Source organism: Zingiber officinale, chromosome 5A (genome assembly GCF_018446385.1).
Source record: "Zingiber officinale cultivar Zhangliang chromosome 5A, Zo_v1.1, whole genome shotgun sequence".
Classification (NCBI taxonomy): domain Eukaryota; kingdom Viridiplantae; phylum Streptophyta; class Magnoliopsida; order Zingiberales; family Zingiberaceae; genus Zingiber; species Zingiber officinale.
This window is the reverse complement of record NC_055994.1, coordinates 129,574,642-129,598,064: the sequence shown is the minus strand read 5'-3', so window position 1 is coordinate 129,598,064 and position 23,423 is coordinate 129,574,642. Positions and strand designations below refer to the sequence as shown.

The 23,423-nt window shown below is 34.4% G+C and overlaps 1 protein-coding gene across 1 annotated transcript; it reads left to right on the top strand.

Moving 5' to 3' along the window:
• The first annotated feature begins 5,678 nt into the window (after positions 1-5,678).
• On the top strand, positions 5,679-23,176 carry LOC121981753 (protein VASCULAR ASSOCIATED DEATH 1, chloroplastic-like). The gene is made up of 18 exons (XM_042534456.1): positions 5,679-5,987; positions 6,048-6,110; positions 8,019-8,069; positions 8,220-8,285; positions 9,171-9,266; positions 9,470-9,559; positions 11,349-11,446; positions 11,518-11,693; positions 12,067-12,107; positions 12,199-12,286; positions 12,382-12,468; positions 12,594-12,648; positions 14,844-14,910; positions 20,893-20,989; positions 21,466-21,527; positions 21,625-21,673; positions 21,939-22,228; positions 22,785-23,176. The coding sequence occupies exons 1-18, from the start codon at positions 5,829-5,831 to the stop codon at positions 23,028-23,030; spliced, it is 1,881 nt and encodes a 626-aa protein (XP_042390390.1). The 5' UTR covers positions 5,679-5,828; the 3' UTR covers positions 23,031-23,176.
• Positions 23,177-23,423: the final 247 nt, after the last annotated feature.

Here is a 23,423-nt window from a genome sequence, read left to right as displayed (position 1 = left end):
TTTGTGAGATGAGTTAGATTCAGTTTCAGAGTTTGATTTAACTTTGTGTTAGATTCAAGTTTAGCTTTGAGCTCAATAAATAAGCATTCTCTAGATAAACTTCTGGGCTATGGTGAGTCACTTGGACATCATTAGAATAACCATGTCATCGAGGTTTTCCAAATAGTCATGTCCACTGAACTTAGTACAAAACTTTGGTCAAACTAGCTAGGATCCGTAAGGGGTAACTTTGGTTAGTTCCACTAAATCAAATGCACCAGGTCGAAGCCATATCTTCCTAAACATGCATAGATATAGTTTCCCTAACGTACTATCATCCAAAAGTTCATCAGTACCATAGGTCAAGTTAAACTATTGTCCCTTTTTTAAACTAGTCCTAATTACTCTGCCGGGTAGGTTAGTTTTTGGTTGCCCTATCGGGTAAGTTAGTTTTGAAGGTGCCAGCTATTTGGAGCCTCCCCTAAATTATTGATTTTTCTTTTAAGATTTTTGTATGATTACGATTAGTTTTAGTTAAGATTTAATGTTTGATTTTGAATTTAAATTTAAGTTTTAAGTTTTAATTTAATTTTTAAGTTTTAATTTAATTCAATTTAAGTTCTAAGTTTTATTTTTGAATCAATTTAAGTTTTGATTAAATTTTAAATTAATTAAATTGGTCAAATTGTCCTTCTTGGAGTGTATTTAATATTTAAGTTTTTATTAATTATTAATTTTGAATTAATTGAATTGTTTGAATTATATCTCTTTAAAGGTTTGTCTTTTAACCTTTTATTAATTGTTAATTTCGAATTTTCTAGACTATCTTTGTTTAACATGTTATCTTTAATATTTAAGTTTGTTAAATTTAGTTTTGATTTTATCAAAGTGTTTAATTTTATCCTTATATTTTCTTTGCCTTTTAAGTTGATATGATTAGTTGAATTTATTAGATTAGTCTTGTCTTTAAAATTTAATTTTTTGTTAATTAAATTATTTTGGATTTGGATATAATTTTCTGAATTGATATTATCTAGATTATTAAATAATTTATTAAGAAATTTATTAATTTTATCTATATCAACATTGACTTTATCATTTGAATTTTTAGATTTATTTAAGTTTAAATTTGAATTTTTAATATTTAACTTTTTTGAATTTGTTAATTTATTTAAATTTGTGTGTACAATAATATTTTTAATATTATTAGTTGAATTTTTCTTAGAGGTAGAGTCATTCAAATTGATTTGATTATCATTTGAATTTTTAGGGTTATTAATTATTTTTAGATTTTCTGAATTTTCTAAATTAATTAGATTTATTTTATCAGACAATATGCTAGGGGTATTTTTGCATGTATTATCAAATATACTATTTTTAGAAATATTAACATGTATATTTTTTAAACAACTACTAGCAGGGGTATTTTGGTAAATATTACTAATCTTAAGCGCACCCCCTAATTCAGTAGGCTTTTCGATTGGTTTTGACTTGAGTTCAGATTTGATTTTGACTTGATATTCTAATTCTATCGGCTCCTCGTGAAGTTTGATCAACTGGGTCCAAAGCTCATGTGCATTCTTGTACTTTTCTAGTATGCATAAAACATTGTTAGGTAAAATATTATAAATAATTTTACTTACATTTTTGTTTAGTTCTGAGTCCCGAGAAGGTTTTCTCAATATCAGTCAATAATCAAAATTTAGACTTCCTAAAAAAGATTCCATTCTTCACTTCCAGTAGTTGAAATCTTCTTGATCTTATGGTGGTGGTTCGTGGATGCTCTGTCCTTCTTAAATAGACATTGGTATATGCAAAAAAAATAGACAAGAGACAATTTCCAAGACTTTGTCTTGGGATAAGCAATGTGGGAGACAAGGAAATATGCGAAAAAAATATTTTTTTAAAAAATAAAATATTAATAAAAAAAATATTATTACAAATTTTGAAAATTATACTATTTTGTTAATATTGACGAATGGTGAAAAGATGAAAGTGACTTTTTCGAAAATAATTTTGGAGGGAAAAAATGAAAGGCATAAGGATTTATTTTAAACACAAATGATATCTATTTTTCTTTAAAAAGAACCCCCCTTACTCGATTAGTGGTTGCACCAATTCAGAGCGGTACCCGCTCTGATACCACTTGTTGGATTGTGTAATTCGCTAGGGGGGTGAATAGCGATTTAAGAATTCAAAAAGAAGATCGAGTACGCAGCAGAGTCATCGATTCAGAGTCTTCGTTGACTCTTACTCCAAAGTCCGTACTCATTGAGTGCTTTCGTTGGGTAATCCACTAGCAATTCGAAAGAGTAGTTACAGAATGAAAGTATAGGAATGCTAAAATAAATGAAGTACCGACAATAATTAAGAAATGAAAAAAGACAGCGCGTTTGTCAGAGAAGCTTCAGCGTCGCAGGAGCACGACATGACAGAGCAAGTGTTAGAAGGCTTTGTTGTCAGTTGATCTTTGCTTTAGGGCTCACCCTCCTTATATAGGAGGCTCCGGGTGCCTAGAGTGTGACGTAGCCCAGCCAATCATGAAGCTTCACATGGTGAAGCGTGATGAGGATAACTTTTGTATTCCGGGCGCTCGGATGTGCCCTGATCCCTTCAGGGCGCCCGGACCTCTGTTTTCCAGCAGCTTCAACTCCTTGCAAGAAAATATTAGTCCGAAGCATAAATACACATTATATATCCTGAAAACAAAGTGTTAGCATAGTTTTTATAATTAAACAGAAGTATTAATTAGATTTCATCTCACCGAGACCGGAATCTAGTCAAGATCTCAACTTAGAGTTCCGAAATGATTCTAAGTTGAATCAACGCTTAAGTTCTCTTCCAAGGAACGCGCCCTCACAGTCATTCCCCTCCAGTGACTTACCTTAACTTACTTGCCAGATATCCGGTCAGCCCTTCGACTCATCTGGACTTCGTGCCAGCTATCATGTCAGCCCGTCGACCTAGCTGGACTTTGTGTCAGACATCCGGTCAGCCCGTCGACTAGTCTACGCTTCGTGCCAGCTATCAGGTCGACCCGTTGACCTAGCTGGACTTCGTGCCAGACATCCGGTCAGCTCGTCGACCAGTCTGGGTTTCATGCCAGCTATTAGGTCAACCCGTTGACCTAGCTAGACTTCTCTTGCACACTTCGTCAAAGTGTTAGATCACTATGAAACTAACTTAACCTACTTTGTCATTATCAAAACTTGAGTTAGACCGTTAGTGTTAATCACACCAACAGTAGGAGTCGGGGCAATTTCCACTGTTTGTTCCTCTTTTTCCCCCTCTAATTCATGAAATCTAGATTTCACAAAGGGGGAAGGGGAGTCTTCTGATCCAGCTGAACAGATGACACAGAGGCAGGGGTTGACATCTCTTTTCTTTTTGTCGACTGGGCTTCTTTTATGTGGATGTATTTCAATGTTCGAGCCTGTAACCCATCAAAGTCAACTGGAGGCTTTTTCATCAAGGATCGAAAGAAAACCTCATCAATTAAGCCCTATGAGAATGCACTAACTTGCACCTTTGGAGTAATCAAAGGTGCATCAATGGCTATCCGATTGAACCTTTATAGGTACTCTTTTAAAGGTTCTTTGGGCTTTTGTTTGACAGTGAACAAATCATGCAGAGTCTTTTGATATCTCTGACTAGTGGCGAAATGCCACATGAATGCTGCTTTAAAATCTTCCAAAGACCATATGGAAGATGTTGGAAGGTGACTAAACCATCTTTGCACTGAGTGCAATAGAGTTGTTAGAAAAATCCGATATTTGACTTCATCTGTATATTGATGTAGTAGAGAGACATTTTTGAATTTGCATATGTGATTTTTGGGGTCAATTGCATCATTATACTCTCCAATTTACAATGTTTGAAAATGTCTTGATAATTCATCTTGAAGGATATTTTACGAGAAGGGAGGACCCTTAGAGTTATTTACTTTGTCCAACACATACACTTTTTCCTTTAGGGGGTTTCAACGGGGTTTCTCCTAAAGACCCCAAAGATTCTTCTCTCACAACAGAAGTACTGACCTAGGAAAAGAAAGCCTCCTTGGGCGTTTTAGTTTAGTTCTTAACTCAATTTTCTCATAAACAGTGTCAATTTGATCATGCCTAAGAATACTGATGGTCAACTTGTCGATGATTGTACATTGAGGTTGCTTATCTGGGTGATCACCTGTTCATGTGATTTCGTGAAACTTTTCCAAGGAGCCTAAGATGAGAAATACGTCAAGAAGATCAGGTTAGAATGACAATCAGGAGTTTTTCGACGCAGTCACTCAGATACTCAAATAAGTTTTCGAAGAAAAAGAAGTAGAAGATGCATAGAGGAATTATGGTTTGATGTGTTATAAGTGTATGCTTTTTCTCATGAGGGCAAATTACCGTTTATAGGATTGTGTCCCTCCTCCACGTTCTCTTCCTATTCCTAGTTTCTCATGATCGCCCCCATATCGAGAAATGATTATTCATGTGCTTTTATTTTGGGGTGAATTCCTATATTCCCTCTTTTCTCACGATAACATTTACATTGTTCATGTCTTTAATGAATGACGATTTTTTGCTTTAATTTTTGACAACTGGGATCATTTTGGGGGTAAGAAGTCGAGTCTTGGATCTGAGCATCCGAAGAGGAAGTCAGGAGTCAAGAGTAGGAGTTGAGTCTCGAGTTGGTAATGATAAGAGCACAAATGCTTTTAACTTTTGACCACCATCTTAATAAGACTATTGACCTCTCGGGCCACATGACATCTCATAATTTCCTCTTTTTTCAATGATCTTACAAAATCAATATCAATGTGATGATATATACTTTGATCAAAACAATATTAAGATGGTGATGTTTTGACCATTTTTTTATTTTTTTTTTCTAATTTGATTTCACTTTTTTTATAATTAGCTATAAAAACAAGATAGAAAACTAAAAAAAATATTTTTTGCTTTTATTATTTTCTTTCATATTTTATAATTATATATATATATATATATATATATATATATATATATATATATATATATATATATATATTTATTAAAGTTCTAAAATAAAAATTTAAAAATAGCCAAATTTAGAGAATGTAACGATGTAAATTTAAAATAAAACTGAGCTCATGTGACTTTTGATCAAAATTACAAAAACACTTAATTTTATTTAAAAACTATATAAATAAATTAAGGAGATTATTCTGTGTAAATAATATTAATATAATATATATTTTTTGTTTTTTCAAGTAATCAATGATTTTTATATTAAAGTCCTTTATAAAATATTTATTATTTTAAAATTTAATTTAATTTAATTATTTATTATTTTCTTGTAATTAAATATTAAATAATAAAGAAATATAAAAGTATTTTTTATTTTTTTGGGTATCTTTTTTTTTAAATTTCATAATAAAAAATATGAATAATTTTTAGAAGATTATCATGAATATAATGACAATTTTTTAAAAATTGAAATATTTAAGCTTATCAATATTTTTATATGAAATGAAATAATTAATTTTTTTTAAAAAAAATATTCTAAAAATTAGATGTGTTTTTTAATAAAAAAATACGCATCTTTAGGAAATTTAGAAAACAATCTAAAATTCAGAAAAAACTGAATTCTCTTTTCGAAAAATGTTGCTTGCTGCAGACAAAAGTAATTATTTATTTTAGAGTTCACCTATTTTTTAAAAATTTCATGCTGTTGCTTTCCTTCACTTCGCTGTCCTCCCTTTCCATCTCCGTTTCAGGCTTCCAAAGGATCCATTCGTCTCTCCTCGCTCTCGCCCTCTTTATTCCCTCTCTCTACGCTTCTTCTCTGATGTGATTCGAAACCCTAGGATTGATCCCGATCCCATGGTCGCCTCCGCTTCACCGATGGGGAACTCGGGCTCCAACCGCTCGTCGCCATCGTCGTCGCCGGTCGCAGAGGCACTGGGCGCCGAAGACTCTTCCGGACACTCATCCGCCGCGGAGTCTGCGGAGTTCTACGATCGGCGGGTCGGCGATATACTGGTAGGTTCAATTTTCAATCTAGGCTGCTGTTGCGGTTCCTCACCTCAATTGAGATGGCAGACCCAGGTCTTGTCGAGTAGGAGCGAGGAGTACCGGTGGCTGTTTCGTCTTCCTTCTGAAGAGGTCAGTGGTGTTTGTGCGTGTAAGAATTTGCTCCTTGCAGATTGTGGTATTTTTTTAGGTACTCTTTCTGCTTCTTGCCTTCGACAAGTTGGGTACTGGGATATGAAACATTGCGAGACCAGGATTCTAGTTAAATTCTATTGTTCATTGCCTTTTTGCTGTTACTACTTAGTTGATTGCTTAACTTACTGACTACAGGCTACATCGAAAGCATACAAATGGCGTTGAAGTTGGTGGGTTCGGGAAAATTCCACCTCAAGTTTAATAACATTGAATGGCTTGCAAATTTTGTTAAAATTAGCTTCCAGTTTCCATGTATGAAAGATGCCTAGCCACTCTCCATTGCCATGTTTCCCCTGCGCCAATACAAAGTAAATTGACCATATCCTTATAATCCAACTTCAGATTCATCAAGGATATTTCTAATTCCTGACCAGAGGCATATGTCGTGATACATAATTTTGAATTCAGATTACAAGGTCTATATAGATGCTGCTGTTTACTACTTGCCATAATGAAATATGCTTTGTTATCTTCAAGAATCAATCCAGTTCCTCTAGGCTCCATCGTTCAAGGTGATATGAAATGGGCAATCCAACATTGTATTTCATCAAGTTTGGGCCTTAGGAGGAGACCATATCCTGGCTATCTCTTGCTTCATAAAGTGTCGTAGGTTCAAAGGTATCACTACCAAATACTGATCGGATAGGATTTGGAAGAAGGCATAAGTTGGGGTAAGCCTCCTTATGGTATGAAAATATAGACTTTGATTGAGCTGCACCATCTTGAACACTTGCAACCAACTCTTTAGATATCAGTAGGTCAGCTGATGGGTGTTGTGAGTCATTAGTCCAGGCATGATTTTGTAATGGCAGTAGAAAAAGTAGATCGAATTCGAGGTAATAAAATAACCTAAGATACTCAGCAAAAGGGTATTGGTTGAAAAGTATGATCAACATGGCATTGCACAGGAAAAAAGAAGCTCTATTACCAATTCATAATCTAGCCAGCCTCACAAGATGGGGGGAAGTATGATGAAAAGTTTTTTGATAAAAGCTTTTAAATTTAAGTGCTAGTTTAAGTTTCTATGAAGGAGACCAAGCCCTGGTTGCAAATACCTTGTCACTGGTGGTCTGCTCAAGAAATTCGTAGACAAGACCTCTACCATTTCTCTTCCATCCGTTTATCATCATCGAGCATCCTCAGAAGCTCTTTGATAATCAAAGTACAATTTCTGTACATTCTCCTATTGGAAAGAGACCTAGCTCTGAATATATCATCAATTAAACATCTCTACTTCTGAAGTACCACTGTTTCTTGAATTTTATTCAGAGATAATAGTATAGTTCTATAAACTATTACTGAATCTCTTAATACGTTCCTTATAATTTGAATTTTTTTTCTCCATATTTGTGAATTCTTACTGGTTTGGTATAACACATGGAATCGTACAATTTTATATACTGAGGATAAATTATCAGTTTTTTTATCCTCTGGAGGAAGGTGAGAATAGAATCGATCTTTTTTGGTGTAACAAATTGTAATAAATACAAGTATGACAATGACACATGGAGCAACTTGCTATACTCATCTTATATGCTAATTTCATGTTAATGGAAGTGATTGATAGTTTCTCTTGCTATCGTTTTTTTATCATTTTCTATCCACAATGGATATAAGGCTCATCTATAGACATCTTGTTTAAAAGCCTAGTAGGACATTCTATTTGGCATTTTATGTCACCAAGCGTGATTTGACATTCATGATGCTTGTCAGATCATGTAGGATTTTAGAATTACCTTCTTTACCCTCGAGCCAATCTTTGTCATCGAATTTCTAGTTTTCTTTTGTTCTTCCTACACCTTTTGCCTATATGAAGTTTATCAACATGAACATTTGCATATGTAGGTCCTTATTCAAGATTTTAATTGTGCTTTCCAAGAAAATATCCTTCTTCAGGTACTTCTGTCATTACTTCATTTATGTATCTTTTTCAATTATCCAATTTTGGTATGTTATTGATCCGATTAAGCTAATCATGCATATGCCATGGTTATCTTGGTTAAAACAACTAATTATATTCCAGTATTTTTTGGATTTCCTTCACAGGGTCATATGTATTTATTCACCCACTATATCTGCTTTTATTCAAATATTTTTGGATTTGAGACGAAGGTAAGAAGAGATCCGCTTATTTAAATGCAATTTGAATTTGTGTGGTTCCTTATTCTGATGTTTCGTTGAGCATACAATATGACTCTTTAATTTATTGTTTTAGTATTTGGGTTTCCCCATGAACGTTGCTATGCTCACATTGGGATGTTTGAATCTGCTTGAGCACTATCGATTCACAGTTCACACTTGATGATAGTTATCTGTCAAATAGAGTGATAGTTGTTATCCTATGCACTGCTATTCTTTTGATTTTGGTCCTGTTCCTGGTAAGGTTGCAGGCATGTAAACTTTGTCATCTGGTTGAAGTGTCTGAAAGTTAGTTTTATATGCTAATCTGCTATGGATGACAATATTGAACATATGACCCACTTGACCTCAAATATGATTAATAAAGACAAGACATGACACGACCTGAATGTTTGAATGGGTGACATTTGGGCCGGTGGGAAGCTTCCGTGGGGCCGGGCATTACCAAAAAAAAAAAGAATGGGTGACATTGGATTGAACTGTTTTCTAGGTTAGATTAGTTTTAATAAAAGATTCAATTAATCTTAGATAGATAAAATTATTTTTTGAAAATTATACAATGAATTTTATAGTTTTTATAGATTTGTATTGACACAAATGACACGACCTACTTATAACATGATTAACATGACACAATCCTCTATGCACACCTTTGTAGCTTCCTAGTGTCAAGGCTTGAGAATGGATACTTATCTCCCGCTGTTACTTATTTGGTCAGCTTTTACTTAGCTTCCTGTATCTCTGAATATTAGGTTAATAAGTTTTCTGAGATTTTTTATTTTTCTCTTGGTACATTTTCCTGCATTTCAGTATTTGTTACTAAGATATTTGATTCTGAACATAACTTTTATTGCACAGAAAATGATATCTTTACATGAGGTAACTGCTATTCATAAGGCAAAAACTGTTGCAATTTTTCCTAATGCCATAGAAATTGTTGCTGGAGGGACAAAGGTAACTAATTGTTGGATAATTAAATTTTCAGCCCCTCATTATTTTAGTATCTGTGCAATAACCTTGACCAGTTGAGCAGGTTTGTCCTTTATCACTGTTTGTGTTTAATTATTTGGTTGCTCATAACCAATAAGCAATCACGACCCTGTAATATCTTTTTTTCACTTTTATTTCCTTTTAAGTTTATTTACTTTTAATGGCAGTACTTCTTTGGATCATTTTTGTCCCGGGATGAAGCATATCGGCTTATCACTGATAGCTGGGCACAGCATGGCGGTGACATAAAAACCATGGTTAGCATTCTGTTTTTCTTGTTTTGTCAATGCTTTGATTATGTTCATTGAGGTTCCGACCATTGCTTCCAAGCAATGAGCTACTTCTGGAAAAACATTTCACTAACAGGGTTGGGTTGACCTAAACCCAGATGTCTATGGGAGAGGGGAGGCTATGGTAGAGTGGGGTTTTGGATTTTTTTCATGAAGTTTAGTTGTTTGTTGAAACATTTTTGTTCAATTTTATGTTAGGAACTACATGCTGGTTTAAGTCATTTAGGATTTGATCAGATTGGTTAGTTTGAAGATCTGCCAACAAATTTGGTTTATTAAAAATGCATGTTCAATTATCTACATATTATTTTAATTAAAATAGAACTTTCGCACACCTATGTGCTTGCCTTTGAACAATCTGCAACTGATGATGGGTTTATCCTCTGTTTGCTTTTGTTCCTTTAACAATATCTACAAATATAACTCTTAAATATTTCTTTGGGTGAATTGCATTATTTATCATAGTATTGAAAAAACATCCACTAATAGTGTGTGCCAATACTAACTATCCATTGGCTTAGAATATGCTCAATATTTGCTCTGTTATGTATGTTATGTTCTCTGCCGTGTTTAATTTTTCCCTGTGCAAGGTTGAGACATGTCAAAGCTAAAACTTTCATCTAATAGTACATCTGCTAATAGTGCATGCCAAAGCTTACTATCCATTGGCTTATAATATACTCAGATTTTGCTCTTTCATTATCAATTATCTTCCCTGTGAAGGTTATGTAAGTCTGACTGTAGTAGATTGAAAGTTGAGACATGCCAAAGCCAAAACTTTCTTCTAAATTAGATGTTCAAGTTCATAATTAGGTGGATTAACTATTTCAAGGACATCATGAAACACCTGATAAAAAGAAGGGTGTGTGGGGGGAGGGGGAGGGGGAGAGAGAGAAGACAGAAGGGGATAGATTGAAAAGAGTAGAGAGAAAAGTTTACAAACTTTTCTTTATCTCCTAGTATATCTAGTATTCACCAGATCAATTGGGTAACATTACCCCATCCTTCATATTTCATTCTTCCTTCACATATCATTTCCCAATTATCGTTTTCCTTTTTGAATATTTTAAACTCTGAAATCTGTAAATTTTTCTCTAAATCATCATAATATTTTTTCTCTATGGCACACAATCTCATGTATTGATCTCATACAGAAACATGCTTTATGTGGAATATGCTGTGAATGGAATATGAAATAGTCGACTGCTGAAACAAATTTAAACAGATGAAATACATGAAGTTGCTTTATAAGTGAAGGATAACCTGCTTAGAAACTTGGCTTTTTCTCCTTATTCGTGAGCCAAAAAGTATGTAATTTTGCATGGCAGCATAAAGAATTCCAGCTCAACACAAGTGCATGGACTAAAATGACAAATATATAATGGAATTTATCATTTCTGTGTGCAGAAGCATTAGATTAGATTGTCATTCTTCCATGTTTGTTACTGTCATATGGTCACTTCTTTGGTTCATGCACAACCAAATATCAGAACGATGGATGGTTTTCTCCTTGTCTCGATATTGCTGATGTATAGTGTCCAGTTCCTTTGCTAGTATCACTTTTCCGTTCCTAATATGTAGATTCATGGGGATCTACGTATTTATTATTTTACAGTTTTTATCATCATTTTAGTTCCTGCTTCAGTGGTCCATTGAAGATTTTCTGCAGATTTTTGGAGTTACAAAACTTTCTTTATTAGTAACTCCTTGATTTGTGCATCAATAGTGTTTGTTTTTTCACCATTTCATGACTCAGGATACAAGGTCAGAGGGCAGAAATCAAGGCAATGCCATCCTTTTTGAAAATGTACAGGAATGTAAACCATTGGCAGATGATTCATCATCTTCAAACAGGTTAATCTTGTGAACAGGAACTGATATCTTTCATGATTTTCCATATATCTACTTATTACCTTCTGAACCAGATTTCAGGACACGAATGCCAGAGAGGAATTAAATGCTCTGCCGAATGGTAAAGTTGACAGGGATATCACTGTAAAGCCTCCAGAAATCAAAGAAAAAGAATGTGAACAAAATTTTAACCAATCTTCTTTGGAAACCCCTCTCATTTGGACCATTGAGGATATTGATGCACCTACAGGTGACTTTTATATCATAGCATCATCATCATGAAGTTTTGTTTGTCCCAATCCTTTGGGGTTGGACACATGAATATTATCCCTCCATCAAGCTCTATGTAAAGGACCATATCTCTAGTAAAATTTAAGTTGATCAAATCATCTTTATTACATCGACTAATGTTTGATCTTCCTTTATCATTTACACCTTTTACCAACCTGTTGTTTGCCTTTTAATTACTCCATACTATCTTGTCCTAGGGATTCTTTTACATAAACATTCATGGACAAAAATTCTGTTTGGGTCTTTGGGAATACCGGATCATAGTTTTGTTCTGCATAGTCAATTAGTCATCCTCCTCTCCTTAAGCTTGAATTAAATTTATTCCACTGCAGTTCCAGAACATTTCACTTTTATCGCAGAGTCAAAGTTTCCGGTAAGGGATAAATCATTGTATCAAGTATTAACACTTAACTTTCTTCATATTTCATCGCATTTCCTATTGACATATAAACTTTGGGTTATAGCTCCTTGTCAAGGATTTCTTCAATTTATTTGTTTCTGATCAAGCTCTTGGCTTTTTGAAAGATTTTCATACAAGATGTGGCGACAAGGGTAAAGATTCAACCTATTGGCATTTTTATCTGTTATTATTTGGATATTGTAGTTTATTATCAATCAATAGCTTATATCTTATTTTCATGCACCAGATTTTCAGTGCACTTCTTGGCGTAGGCATGAACTATTTGGGTATATTCGTAATGTTTCATTAGTGCATCCTGTCAAAGTATATCTCGGTACCAAAAGATAATTACTTTTGCTTTGCCACTGTTTCTTATTTATACATGTGATTATAAAGTGCATTTTGGTTGAATCTGCCTTCTGATAATGGCTGTCTTGCTTTCTTGTAATTGTATTTAAGGTCCTAAATTTGGGAACTGCCAGGAGGTCCAAAAATATCGTGTATACAGGAATAGGTAGGACTTCATCCTTCTTGTTAGTCTTTCTGTCTAATAAATGTATCTTTATTGTTCTCTTTTTCCTTTTTTCAATTGTAATAACGGTGTTGAGCAGAGTTCAATAGCAAGAAGTCTTTTATTGAAGGAGTCTTTAAATTTAGTGACAACTAAAATACAAATACGAGATATACACATTCAAGGAGTTAAATAATTTCAAGTGGAAAATTTCTTTATTTATGATTTGTCTAAAACAATCAGGAAGAAATTTTTTCTCTCGAATGATGGAGAACTATCCAAATGATGTTTCAGACATATGCGATGAGGTTGCAGTGGAATAAAGTTTTTCTAATATATATATATTTCAAAATCTTAGCTTTCTCTAGTCTCCCCATGATGTAGGACTTTTGAATGAACCATTTCATATTTCACTCAATTGTTCTTTCTTCTCCAAATACAGTCTCCCATATGTGTTTTGCATCGTTTGAAATCTTATACCTTGTTGAGCGGCACGGTCAAAATATACCATTCTGAAAAATTATCAAAATTCGAAACTACTTGGCACATTGTGCTTTGTCTTGACCACTATTGGGCCTTTGTCGTTCATCTACATATGTGCCTTTATCGGGCTTAACCAAGGCTCACAACATTGTGCTCTTCCCTAACCTTTTCCGAAATAGTGCATCCACAATTGGGTAAATTGCCACTTATATATAAGTTGCATTAACTATTTAAAAGTGCTTGGCACGGGTAATATATCTTGTGTTGTGTCAATCATATCAATGAGTATCGTGTCATACTAACATTCAACATTCTTTGACATTTTATGTTTGTTATTATTTTGATTTTTTGTCACACAATACAATGTTAAAATTGTATAAGAGTTAGGAATATATATGTGTTCTTTTCTTATTCTTCTTTTTCATCTCCTTACTCATTCTCCATCTAGTTCTCCACTAGTATCATATGGGATAGATTTGAACCTAAACAGTGGCGTTCCAGTTAAAGTCTGAAACTCTGGCATGGCTCATGATTTGAACCTTGGTCATTTAATGATTTATAAATAGACAATCTCTTTTATGAAGGTATCATATATGGGATAGATTTTGACACATTTATTAAATGAGTCAACTTCGGATTTGGATTAAATGAGTTGTAGGTCAATTAAACACAATTCAATTATAACTTTCCAACTTGAATTGCCACCCCTATATTAAAAGTGGCCAACATATGCTATAGTTGAAGAGTTGAATCTATTAGAGTAGTAAATGAAAGGGGAAGAGGAATACCAAAGAATCAATAGCTAATATAATAAAAATGATTTAATTATTTGAACATTTTTACTAATGATATAGCTTTGCATAGAGATCAATGTAGGGATTTATGTAGCCAACCTAATAATATGACTGAATGAAATTGTCAATAATGAGGGTTCTAAGGCAGCTTGGTGTATGAAGCTCTAGCCAATGCAGAGTCCCGGGAAGGATCAAACCATATTGGGTCAATTGTACGTATCCTTACCTTGCACTTTTTGCAAGATGTTGTTTTCACGACTTGAACCCGTGATCTCAAGGTCACATGTGCTAAGGCTCCCCTTCATAATGAGGGTTCTATTTTTTTTTAAACATAAATCATGTGATGTTGAGGATTGGACTCTTGAAATTTGCTATTTGAAAATGATGGCCTTGTGTCTACAAATTAAGGATTTTTGTGTGTGTTTCATTTGATAATTTTATGCAAACTTGTTATGTATACCAATTTTTCTTTGATCTATTAAATAGATGTCTTGTTCCATTGTATACTTTGATTGGCCAAAAGCCCGAATATTAGGAGAACAAGATTGACATCTATGTTTCATTTGGGATTAATTTGTCTAGAGAAGCTTGAAACATCATACAAGATTGAGGAGCTTTTGGTTTAGTAGTATGGAATGCCAATAATAAGGTGCCCTCTTGTATGATATCTATAAGTCCTTTCTTATGCAATGTGTTAAATTTCGCTGAAAACTAAGCATCATTCCTGAGATTTTTTTTTATAGTTTACATCAGTAAAACTGCTAATTTTCAGTTAATCAAATTGTATTAATTGTTCAATTTGTGAAATACAGTAAAAAAGTGCACGTTACCTATGTTTATTTTTTCTTTTACTCAATATTTAGACTTTGTTACAAATATCTTGTTTCCCTGTTAGTCTTATGGCAGCAATTTTTCCAACAGTCATTTGGTGATCGAAACATCACAGCATATTAAAGATGTACCTTATGGGGATTATTTTGAGGTTCAGGTAAAGGATTTCATGCTAATATTTCATTTTTCCTATGCTAATCATGGCCTCTCTCCACTTCTCTCTCATCTCATGACTATTTTTTGGAACCATGCTACTGTAGACATAGACTGATGCATTTAAACACCATAAGCAGCCAAGAATTAATCTATTGTTGTTCTATTTTTTTTCCCATTAATGAACAAATTACATATGTTTAACTTCCATGATCCTGTGCAAGAATATGCTATTTGTTTTTTTTTTTCTTTTCTTCGCACTGACGAAACTACTGGACTCAATAGTTCTAGATTTTTATGTTAGTTATTGTATTGTTAATTACATACAAAAATATTAATTCAGTAAAACTACATGTGATGATTTTTGGTCCAGAAGTATCAAAATTTGAAGTGCCTTTTTTAGCAAGAAACATCATGTTTTCAATACGAGGCAGCTTGAAAGGCAGTCCAAATCAATGCTTCATCTTGGAGCTGTTTAAATTGCAGAATTTTATTGAGGTTACCATTATGCACAATTTGACACGTGACCAAAAAAAAAAAAATGCAAGATGGAGTTCTGACTTTATTTTTTACAGTTTTTGTTTTTAGATTGCTAGCACATTAATATCTTGATCAATAGATTAGATGTGAATTATCAAATAACTTTTCTGGTTCATATCTATTTAGTTGAAACCTGAAGAACCAACAAAAAGAAAAAAGGATGAGATTGCTTGATTAAAGAGTACCAGTGTTTTAAATCGCGTAGCGTTGGTTCATAGCGTTTTTGTCTTGTCATCGCGTAGCGTAGATAGCGAAGCGTATAGCTCAAGCTTTTCGTGCACGCAAATGTTTAAATTTAAAAAAAAAACAAAATATACTTATATAAGTAAAATAAAAATAACATAACCTAAAATTAATCATAATAATTCATTACATGTCAAAATATCCCATAACAACAATTTAAAAAGTCTTATAATTAAAACAACATAACCTAAAAATAATCAGTAGCATCCAACTCTATATCACTATTATCATCAATAGTGTCTATGTCGGAAAATTTCCACTATCAAAAGTTGTTGGAATTACTCCTCCATAATTTTCAGCATCAAGATGATTATCTTCAACATCAACAAGACTCAACCTTGCTTGTTTGTCTTTGCTTCCACCTATTATATAAGAGATACGACATTTAAGAATCAATTATAGGTGGAGTAGATATAAATAAATAATTTGCATATGCTTAGTGCTTACTTGAATTTTCAACAACTCTTTTTTTTGAATTCGTAGGAGGAATTTCAACTATATCCTCAACATCTTCGACTCGCTTATCTGAGTCTTAAAGACTTTCAAAGGTAGCCGACGACACACTCACAATAGGATCACTTTCAAATAATTCATCATCTTCAAGCCATTTAGTAGTTACGGGGAGAACTTGACCTTCTTTCTCAGTTATCCATTCATCATCCGAATTAATTTCATTAACTACAATGGGATCAATCTTGTCTCTCCTCCTAATGCTTCTCTCTCTAAGCTTGAAGCTATATTTCACAAACACCAACGCATTCAACTTTGCATGTTCAAGCCTATTTTTCTTTTTTGTATGAATCTAATATTACAAAGAAGAAAACATATATATAAAAATTAAAAATAAACAATGATATGAAAATTATAAAACAATTAAAATTCAAGTAGAGTTAGAAACTTAGAATACTCACCGATTCAAAAGTGCTCCAATTTCTTCCACATCCGGAAGCACTACAAGTGAGACCAAGCACTCAAATTGCAAAGGTAGTAAGCTCGGGTGTCTTACTTCCAAAACGTTCCCACCACGAGACTAATAAATAATAACATGAAAAAAAATTACAAAAATGTATATAATTTTAAAATATGAATGCTAGTATAATTTTACAAGAACGGTTACAAGAAGAAAATTTTACCCGGAATTCGCAACATTCTTGTTCATTTTGCTATTGGAGTTCCAAATTCTCCTTCAGCTTTATTATACAAGTCCAATTGGATGTCTACTTTAAAACGATCATCAGAAGACAACATCCTATCCATGCAAGTATACAATCTATCTCTAACTTCATCACCATCAGAAAATCTTTCTTCATAACGCAATTGCGGGTTCAAATAGTACCCGACCGCGTGTAGAGGATGATGAAGTTGTGGAGTCCATCATGAATCAATTTTTTTCCAAATGGACTTGTATTTTCTATCAACTCCCCCACAATTAAATTTTATTGTCTGTTTTGCCTTATCCATAAGTTCATAAATATATCCCATAGTTGATCTCTCCTCCGAATCAACTTCCCTTAACACACTTACAAGAGGAACAACATTCTTAATACAAAATGCAACATGCGGCCAAAAGTTGGGATCATTAATAATAATTCTCTTCACGACCTTCCCCTGAGTTGTTTGAGATAGTGGTGAACTAACCCAATCTTTGGAAGCAAACATTTGTTCAAGTGGCCTTTTAACCTTATACATACTCTGAAGAGTGAGAAATGAAGTAGCAAAGCGAGTAACAACGGGACGGAGAATTTCTTTATCGTTTGTATACTTTCTCATCAAAGAAAGTATAGTCCTATGACCATAAAGGAACTTCACAACCATATTAGCTTGCTCAATTATGTCAGAAAAAATCTTCAACTTTGCAATATCCTCCAACATTAGATCAATGCAATGCGCCGCACAAGGTGTCCACCAAATTCTATGTCTAGTCTCCATAATTTTTTTCCTCACCTTAATGCAATTCGAAGCATTATCCATGACAATTTGAATTACATTTTCCTCTCCCACCTCATCAACAACATCATCAAGATATTTAAAGATCAATTCCCCATTTTTAATAGAAGCTGATGCATCAATAGATTTCAAAAAGAAAGTGCCGGCGGGACTATTTACCAAAAAATTGATCAAACTTCTATTCTTTCCATCCGTCCAACCATCGGACATAATAGTGCATTCATATTTTTTCCATGCTTTTTTATGCTCCTTATATATTAGGTTGATGCCTTCAACCTCAGCTTTAAGTATCCAAGTTCTTAACTCATACATTGAAGGAGGCTTGAACCCTCTTCCATATTCCGCAATGCCCTCAACCATAGGCAACCAATAAGGATCATTCACAACATTAAACGGAAGCGTGGCAAAGTAAATAAAACGACCAACTCTACGCTTCACATCAACCGGTAAATCTTTTTTGTATGTCGAATTTAGGGTTGTTTGTCGAGGTTTGAAACTAACAAATCCATGAAGGGTACCTTTACCTTTTGATTCACCACTACCAGAACATCCAATTGAATTTCCCCCTACACTTCCAACTTTTGATGATTGCGTACTCATATTTTAGGGGCCTTCACCAATCTCTCGTAACAATTCGGTTTGTTTGCTTTTAGATGCTCTAATTTTGTCAAGTGATTCTCTAATTTCTTTCTTAATATCATCCGGAACACTAACACAAGGTGCAACCCCTTTATGAGTTTGAGCTAAATGTTCCTTCAAGCGAGTAATCCCTCAATTCGATATATGATGACAAAATTTGCACCGAACAGATTTTTCTCCTTCATTTTGATAACAATACCTCCAACCAATATCTTTTTTTTGACAAATTCATAGACATTGCAAATTCTAACTAGACAATCAAAATCCTAGAAAAACAAAAGAGAAAATCAGAACAAATAATTAATTAATTAGAAAAATGGGAATCAATCCAAGCATCTAGATCGATCATTAGATCGATCCAAGGAATTGGATCGATCCTGTGATCGATCGAGACCCTTTCTGTTCGAACAGAAAGATCTGGATCGATCACTGGATCGATCCAGACCCTGGATCGAACAGAAAGGATCTGGATCGATCCAGATGCCCTGGATCGATCGAGTGATCGATCTAGATACCCGACTTCTGGAAATCATGAAATCTTTGCTCCTTTGAGAAAAAAAATGAAAAAACGAAGAAAACGAAAGGAAGGAGAAAAACTTACCTCCAATCGCTGTCCCTCGTCGCCGCTCACAGGTCACTGCTCGCTTCTCACCTTGTCGCTCGCCAATCACAGGTCACTGCTCGCCGCCGCTCACAGGTCACTGCTCGCGGCTCGCCTCTCACAAGTTGTCGCTCACCGATCGCCGCCTGTCGCCTCTGCCCTACCTTCACCTCTGCCCGTTCACGTTTCGACTCGCCTTCGCCCTACCATTGTGTAAGCAATTTGCAATTATAGCGCCCGCTATGGGCCGCTAGGTCATGATAGCGCACGCTATGTGCGCTATCTACGCTTTTGTCCCGAATAGCCCTACGCTTTTGTCCCAAATAGCGTGGGCTATTCAGGACAATCGCTAAACAACGAACGCTGCAGAGCGTTCGCTGATCGTAGCGCGCGATAGCGCGCTATTTGCCGCTATTGAAAACCCTGAAGAGTACACTATAAGTGTAAAGGAATGATTAATTTATGCTTTAAACAAAATGTGGTCAGTGGTCACACTCGGATCATGTTTGAGCTGAGATTTAATTTGCAAATGTTTAGAGCTGATAGTTAATTCACCAAAAAAGTTTCAAATTCTGTTATACCTCATAGAGTCAGTTGAAAATAATGTTTATAATGCATCACTAATGAATACTAATGGTCTGATGCTTCTTGATGATTAATAGCTTGATGCTTGTAAATTTTTTAGGGAATGATAAGATCAAGGCTTGAAATCTCATATCTTGCTAGAGTTTCAGTCTTTGATCAAAATGATATAATTTCAGCATCATATCATGCATGTCGATACGGATCTGATGCTTATTTATATAGTTGTACTATATATATATAGGAAATGATATGTTGCCCGATCCTCGTGCCTGACTCCCGTGCCCGACTGAGTGAGCGGAGTGCCCAGAAGTGTGAGTCAGTTGTGGATGAGCCACACACGGGGAGTTGGGCAGCATATCTTAACTCTATGATATATACTAATATATAATTATATATATGGTACTATATATATAATAGTATAATATCAGTATATATATCACCCTATATAAGAACCAACTAAACAAGGTGCCAAGGTAAAAAAAGGACTCATGTTTAATAGCATTATCTGATGTTTTTTTGTTAGTATTGTCCATTGTGGTGTTAAGTTGTTGGAACTGAGGAGGCATTCAATCATTATCTACTTGCTACTTGCATAAAAAATAACTTGATGGCTGCTGGAGAAACAATAACTTATTGAGCATATTTCAAACAAAGTTAGATTTAAAGGTATATACAAATCTAGTTTGCAATGGAGGGCCTGCTCAATCCTTCTTCATCATTGCCATCTGATAATGAACTTATCAATCCTTTAGATTTCAGAAAATAAAGCAAGCTTCCCCTTCCCTCTGATTAATTTTTCTCAATTGTAAGAAGAAACTTCCAATTGTGTTGAAGAAGAGGAGGTGTATGGAAGAAGAGGCAATGAAGAAGATGTAGACAAAGAAAGAGGTGGAAGAGGCGGCTTAGAAAGAGGAAGAAGCGGATAAAGGAAGACTGAGGAAGAGGCAGCGGAGGAAGAGGAGGATTAGGTGGACTGAGGAAGATGTAACGGGGAAAAGACATACCTTGAAGAAGTTTTGTGGAGCTCTCTAATTTCGTTGCGGAGGAGGAAGGAGTGCTTCTCGTGGTTCTCATGGCCATGTTGGAATGTGTCCTCTCTTGTGCCAATTGGTGGACGTAATGGTAAATTTGGTGTGTGCAACTGGCATGGCTCAGATTATATGAGCAAGATAGTAGTGGCTATAATCTATAAGGTGAGTGAGTTTGGAAGGCAGAAAATTTAAGAAAATGATTAATTTGTTTCTTATGCCATCCCCATCTGATGTGTAGTTTATTCTCTTTTTCTCACCAGATATTTCTGGTCTTATATCATCCTAGTAATACATTTGGAAATGAGCAGCTAATAACTTAATGTTTTAATTTTGCATTTTCACCTGACATACCCATTGAAACTAGTTAATGTTAATGGATTCTCTTATTTCTTTTTTGTAGGGTATGTGGGATGTTGTACAAGATTCTGGTGGAGAAAAAAACTGCACTGTAAAAATATATTCTAATGTAGCATTTTCAAAGAAGACCATGTTCAAGGGTATGATTGATTAGAATATACTATTTTCTTTTTGAAGAGTTATGTTCTATAGGACCAATTCAATTTTAACGCACAGATTATAATAAAATGGGAAGTGGTTACATAACTAAAACTGACTTAAATAAAGGTTGTCACTGGGTTGTTCTAAAACTATATCAAAATTGAATTGTATTGGAACATGAATAAGTGGAAATTTGCTTCATCGTGCGCTGTGACATGTAGTTCTCTTACCGATGATCACATTCAACCTTAAATTTATGTTTGCGAAAAGAGTGATAGCTGTTTGCCTTATCTTCTATCAGTTACTTGCTACTTTCTGTAAGGTTTCTACTCCCTGAACTATTACAGTTTGGCAAATGAAATTTCCTTTTCCACTTTAATTCATGTGTTCTCATCTAACTATAAGGAGTTGAAAGTTTAGTCATTTGTTTTTACAGAAAGAATGAAGAAACTTTTGACCTCTCTATGTTTTTCAGGGAAAATAGAACAATCAACTAGGGAAGAGTGTCGAGAAGTTTATGCTACTTGGATGAGCATGGTAAGTGCTTATTGTTGAAAAATAAAATGCATTTTTGTATTCTTTCCCTTGCTAGAGTTTGGAAGGGATAGAGCTAATCCTCAATGATGATGTCCAGGCTCATGATATAGTGAAGCAAAAGGAACAGAACGTTCCACAACCAGGAGGTTTGTATTTAGACCCCTTAATAACTGCATGATGCACAGATTTTAAAAAATAAAATCTTGCTAATCTGCATCACATGATGGCTGCTTGTGTAAAACAAAATATCATGATCAAAGAAGACTAAATGTTGTAGTACTTTGCATAAATTTGACATTTAGTACCATGTATTATTAGAAATTTAGATGACAAGTGGATCATACATATTTATATGCTTGGCAATTCTGCTTGAATTGGTTTACGACACAATTGCTATTGTGATAACAACAGGAAATCTTGAGCTGAGTAATTGTGTGGTTCCTCACAAAGGCATTGAATTTGAAAGACCTCCTGAGTCAATAGAAAATCCCACGTCAACTTCAAAAATCCTTCTATACAACATCCATGAGATTAGCAATAAACCAGGGATTTGCAACACTGTCGACAAACAATCTAACAAGTATTCACTGCTGATGTCTGTGCTTCATGAATCATGGGAAACCTTGCTTTTATATATGAGAAGACGCAGCTTGTTACCTTTGGTTTTAGCCATAGCATTCATCGTGTTTATCCTACTACAGGCAAGTTATTCCTCAATTCGTTATTTTTCTATTTTGATTGACTGCAGACATTATTCATGCTTCCGGAACAAGACTAATATCTGTTCTATTTTTTTTGTTTTTTAAGTTGAAATGGTTTCCCATTTTAGTCCATTTTTTCTTCTATGCATTCAAAATGTTAACATGGTATTTGGACGATACATATAAACTAAAAGATTCTTCATTGGCCTGTCAACTTTATCAGTTGCTTCATGTATCCCCACATCTCTGAGATAAAGGACATGCAGAATTTTGGAAGATCCTGAACTGTTCAACAAGTTCATGCTATATTTCTGATAAAGACTGTTCTAGGATATAGTTATATAGGCAGTCTTAATTGAACTTGGGATAATATCAGAAGTCAAACCTATTTAGTTATAATGTGGGTACCTTAGTGCAGTATTTACATTCCTCGGTAGATAATATTCTCAATTCTATTTGAATGCAATGGTAGATACTATGTTGTTTCCATTATTAGAAATGCTAGATAGGTTGATTACTTCACCGGTTAATTGATCCTGCATTATTTGCTTTGCAGTTAAACATGATTCTTCTTCTAACAAGAGTTCCTGAAGTACATGTGGTTACTCATGGATACTATAATAGCGAAGCTATTGCATATAATGTTGAGAACGTAGAATGGTTAGAGAAGCGTTTCAATTACCTCAAGGAAGAAATGGCTATGATGGAAACTCGGTTGGAGAGGATGCATCATGAATATGCCTTGTTGAAGTCTCATCTTGGAAGTCTCGAACAGATGAAGGCCAAGTCTCGACGCAGATAAGTAAATTTCATTGTAGCCATGGCAGCTGAACCTCTAACCTAGAAGTTCTCTTCGCTATGAACACGTTTTTAACTTCCATGAAGCCCCTTGCAGTCTGCTGAAAATGCTCGAAAAAAGAACATTATAAAGCGAAAGTATTTCTTTTACCTCATTTGTTCAGCAAACCTCAAGCCTTGGAACATTTCTAAGGTGTTTTGAGTATTTTAAACTCGTGGCAAAACGTATCGATCCAAAAGTCCTACGTTAATTTGCTTTTGATCTCAGGTCATCCACTTCGAGTTCCAACGAGTGGATAACATTAACTCGATCAAGCTCCTTTCCACTTAATTTTCTGTTCTCGAAGTTTGTAGACATATTTTAAACGAGATTCAATTATTATAGCACGCAACAAAA

Excerpts from the sequence above, each read along its gene's own strand:
- LOC121981753 (XM_042534456.1), top strand. The coding sequence starts at position 5,829 with ATGGTCGCCTCCGCTTCACCGATGGGGAACTCGGGCTCCAACCGCTCG. Across the intron at positions 11,694-12,066 it reads GGATATTGATGCACCTACAG|TTCCAGAACATTTCACTTTT; the intron begins GTGACTTTTATA and ends ATTCCACTGCAG. Across the intron at positions 21,528-21,624 it reads ATGCTACTTGGATGAGCATG|GCTCATGATATAGTGAAGCA; the intron begins GTAAGTGCTTAT and ends GATGATGTCCAG.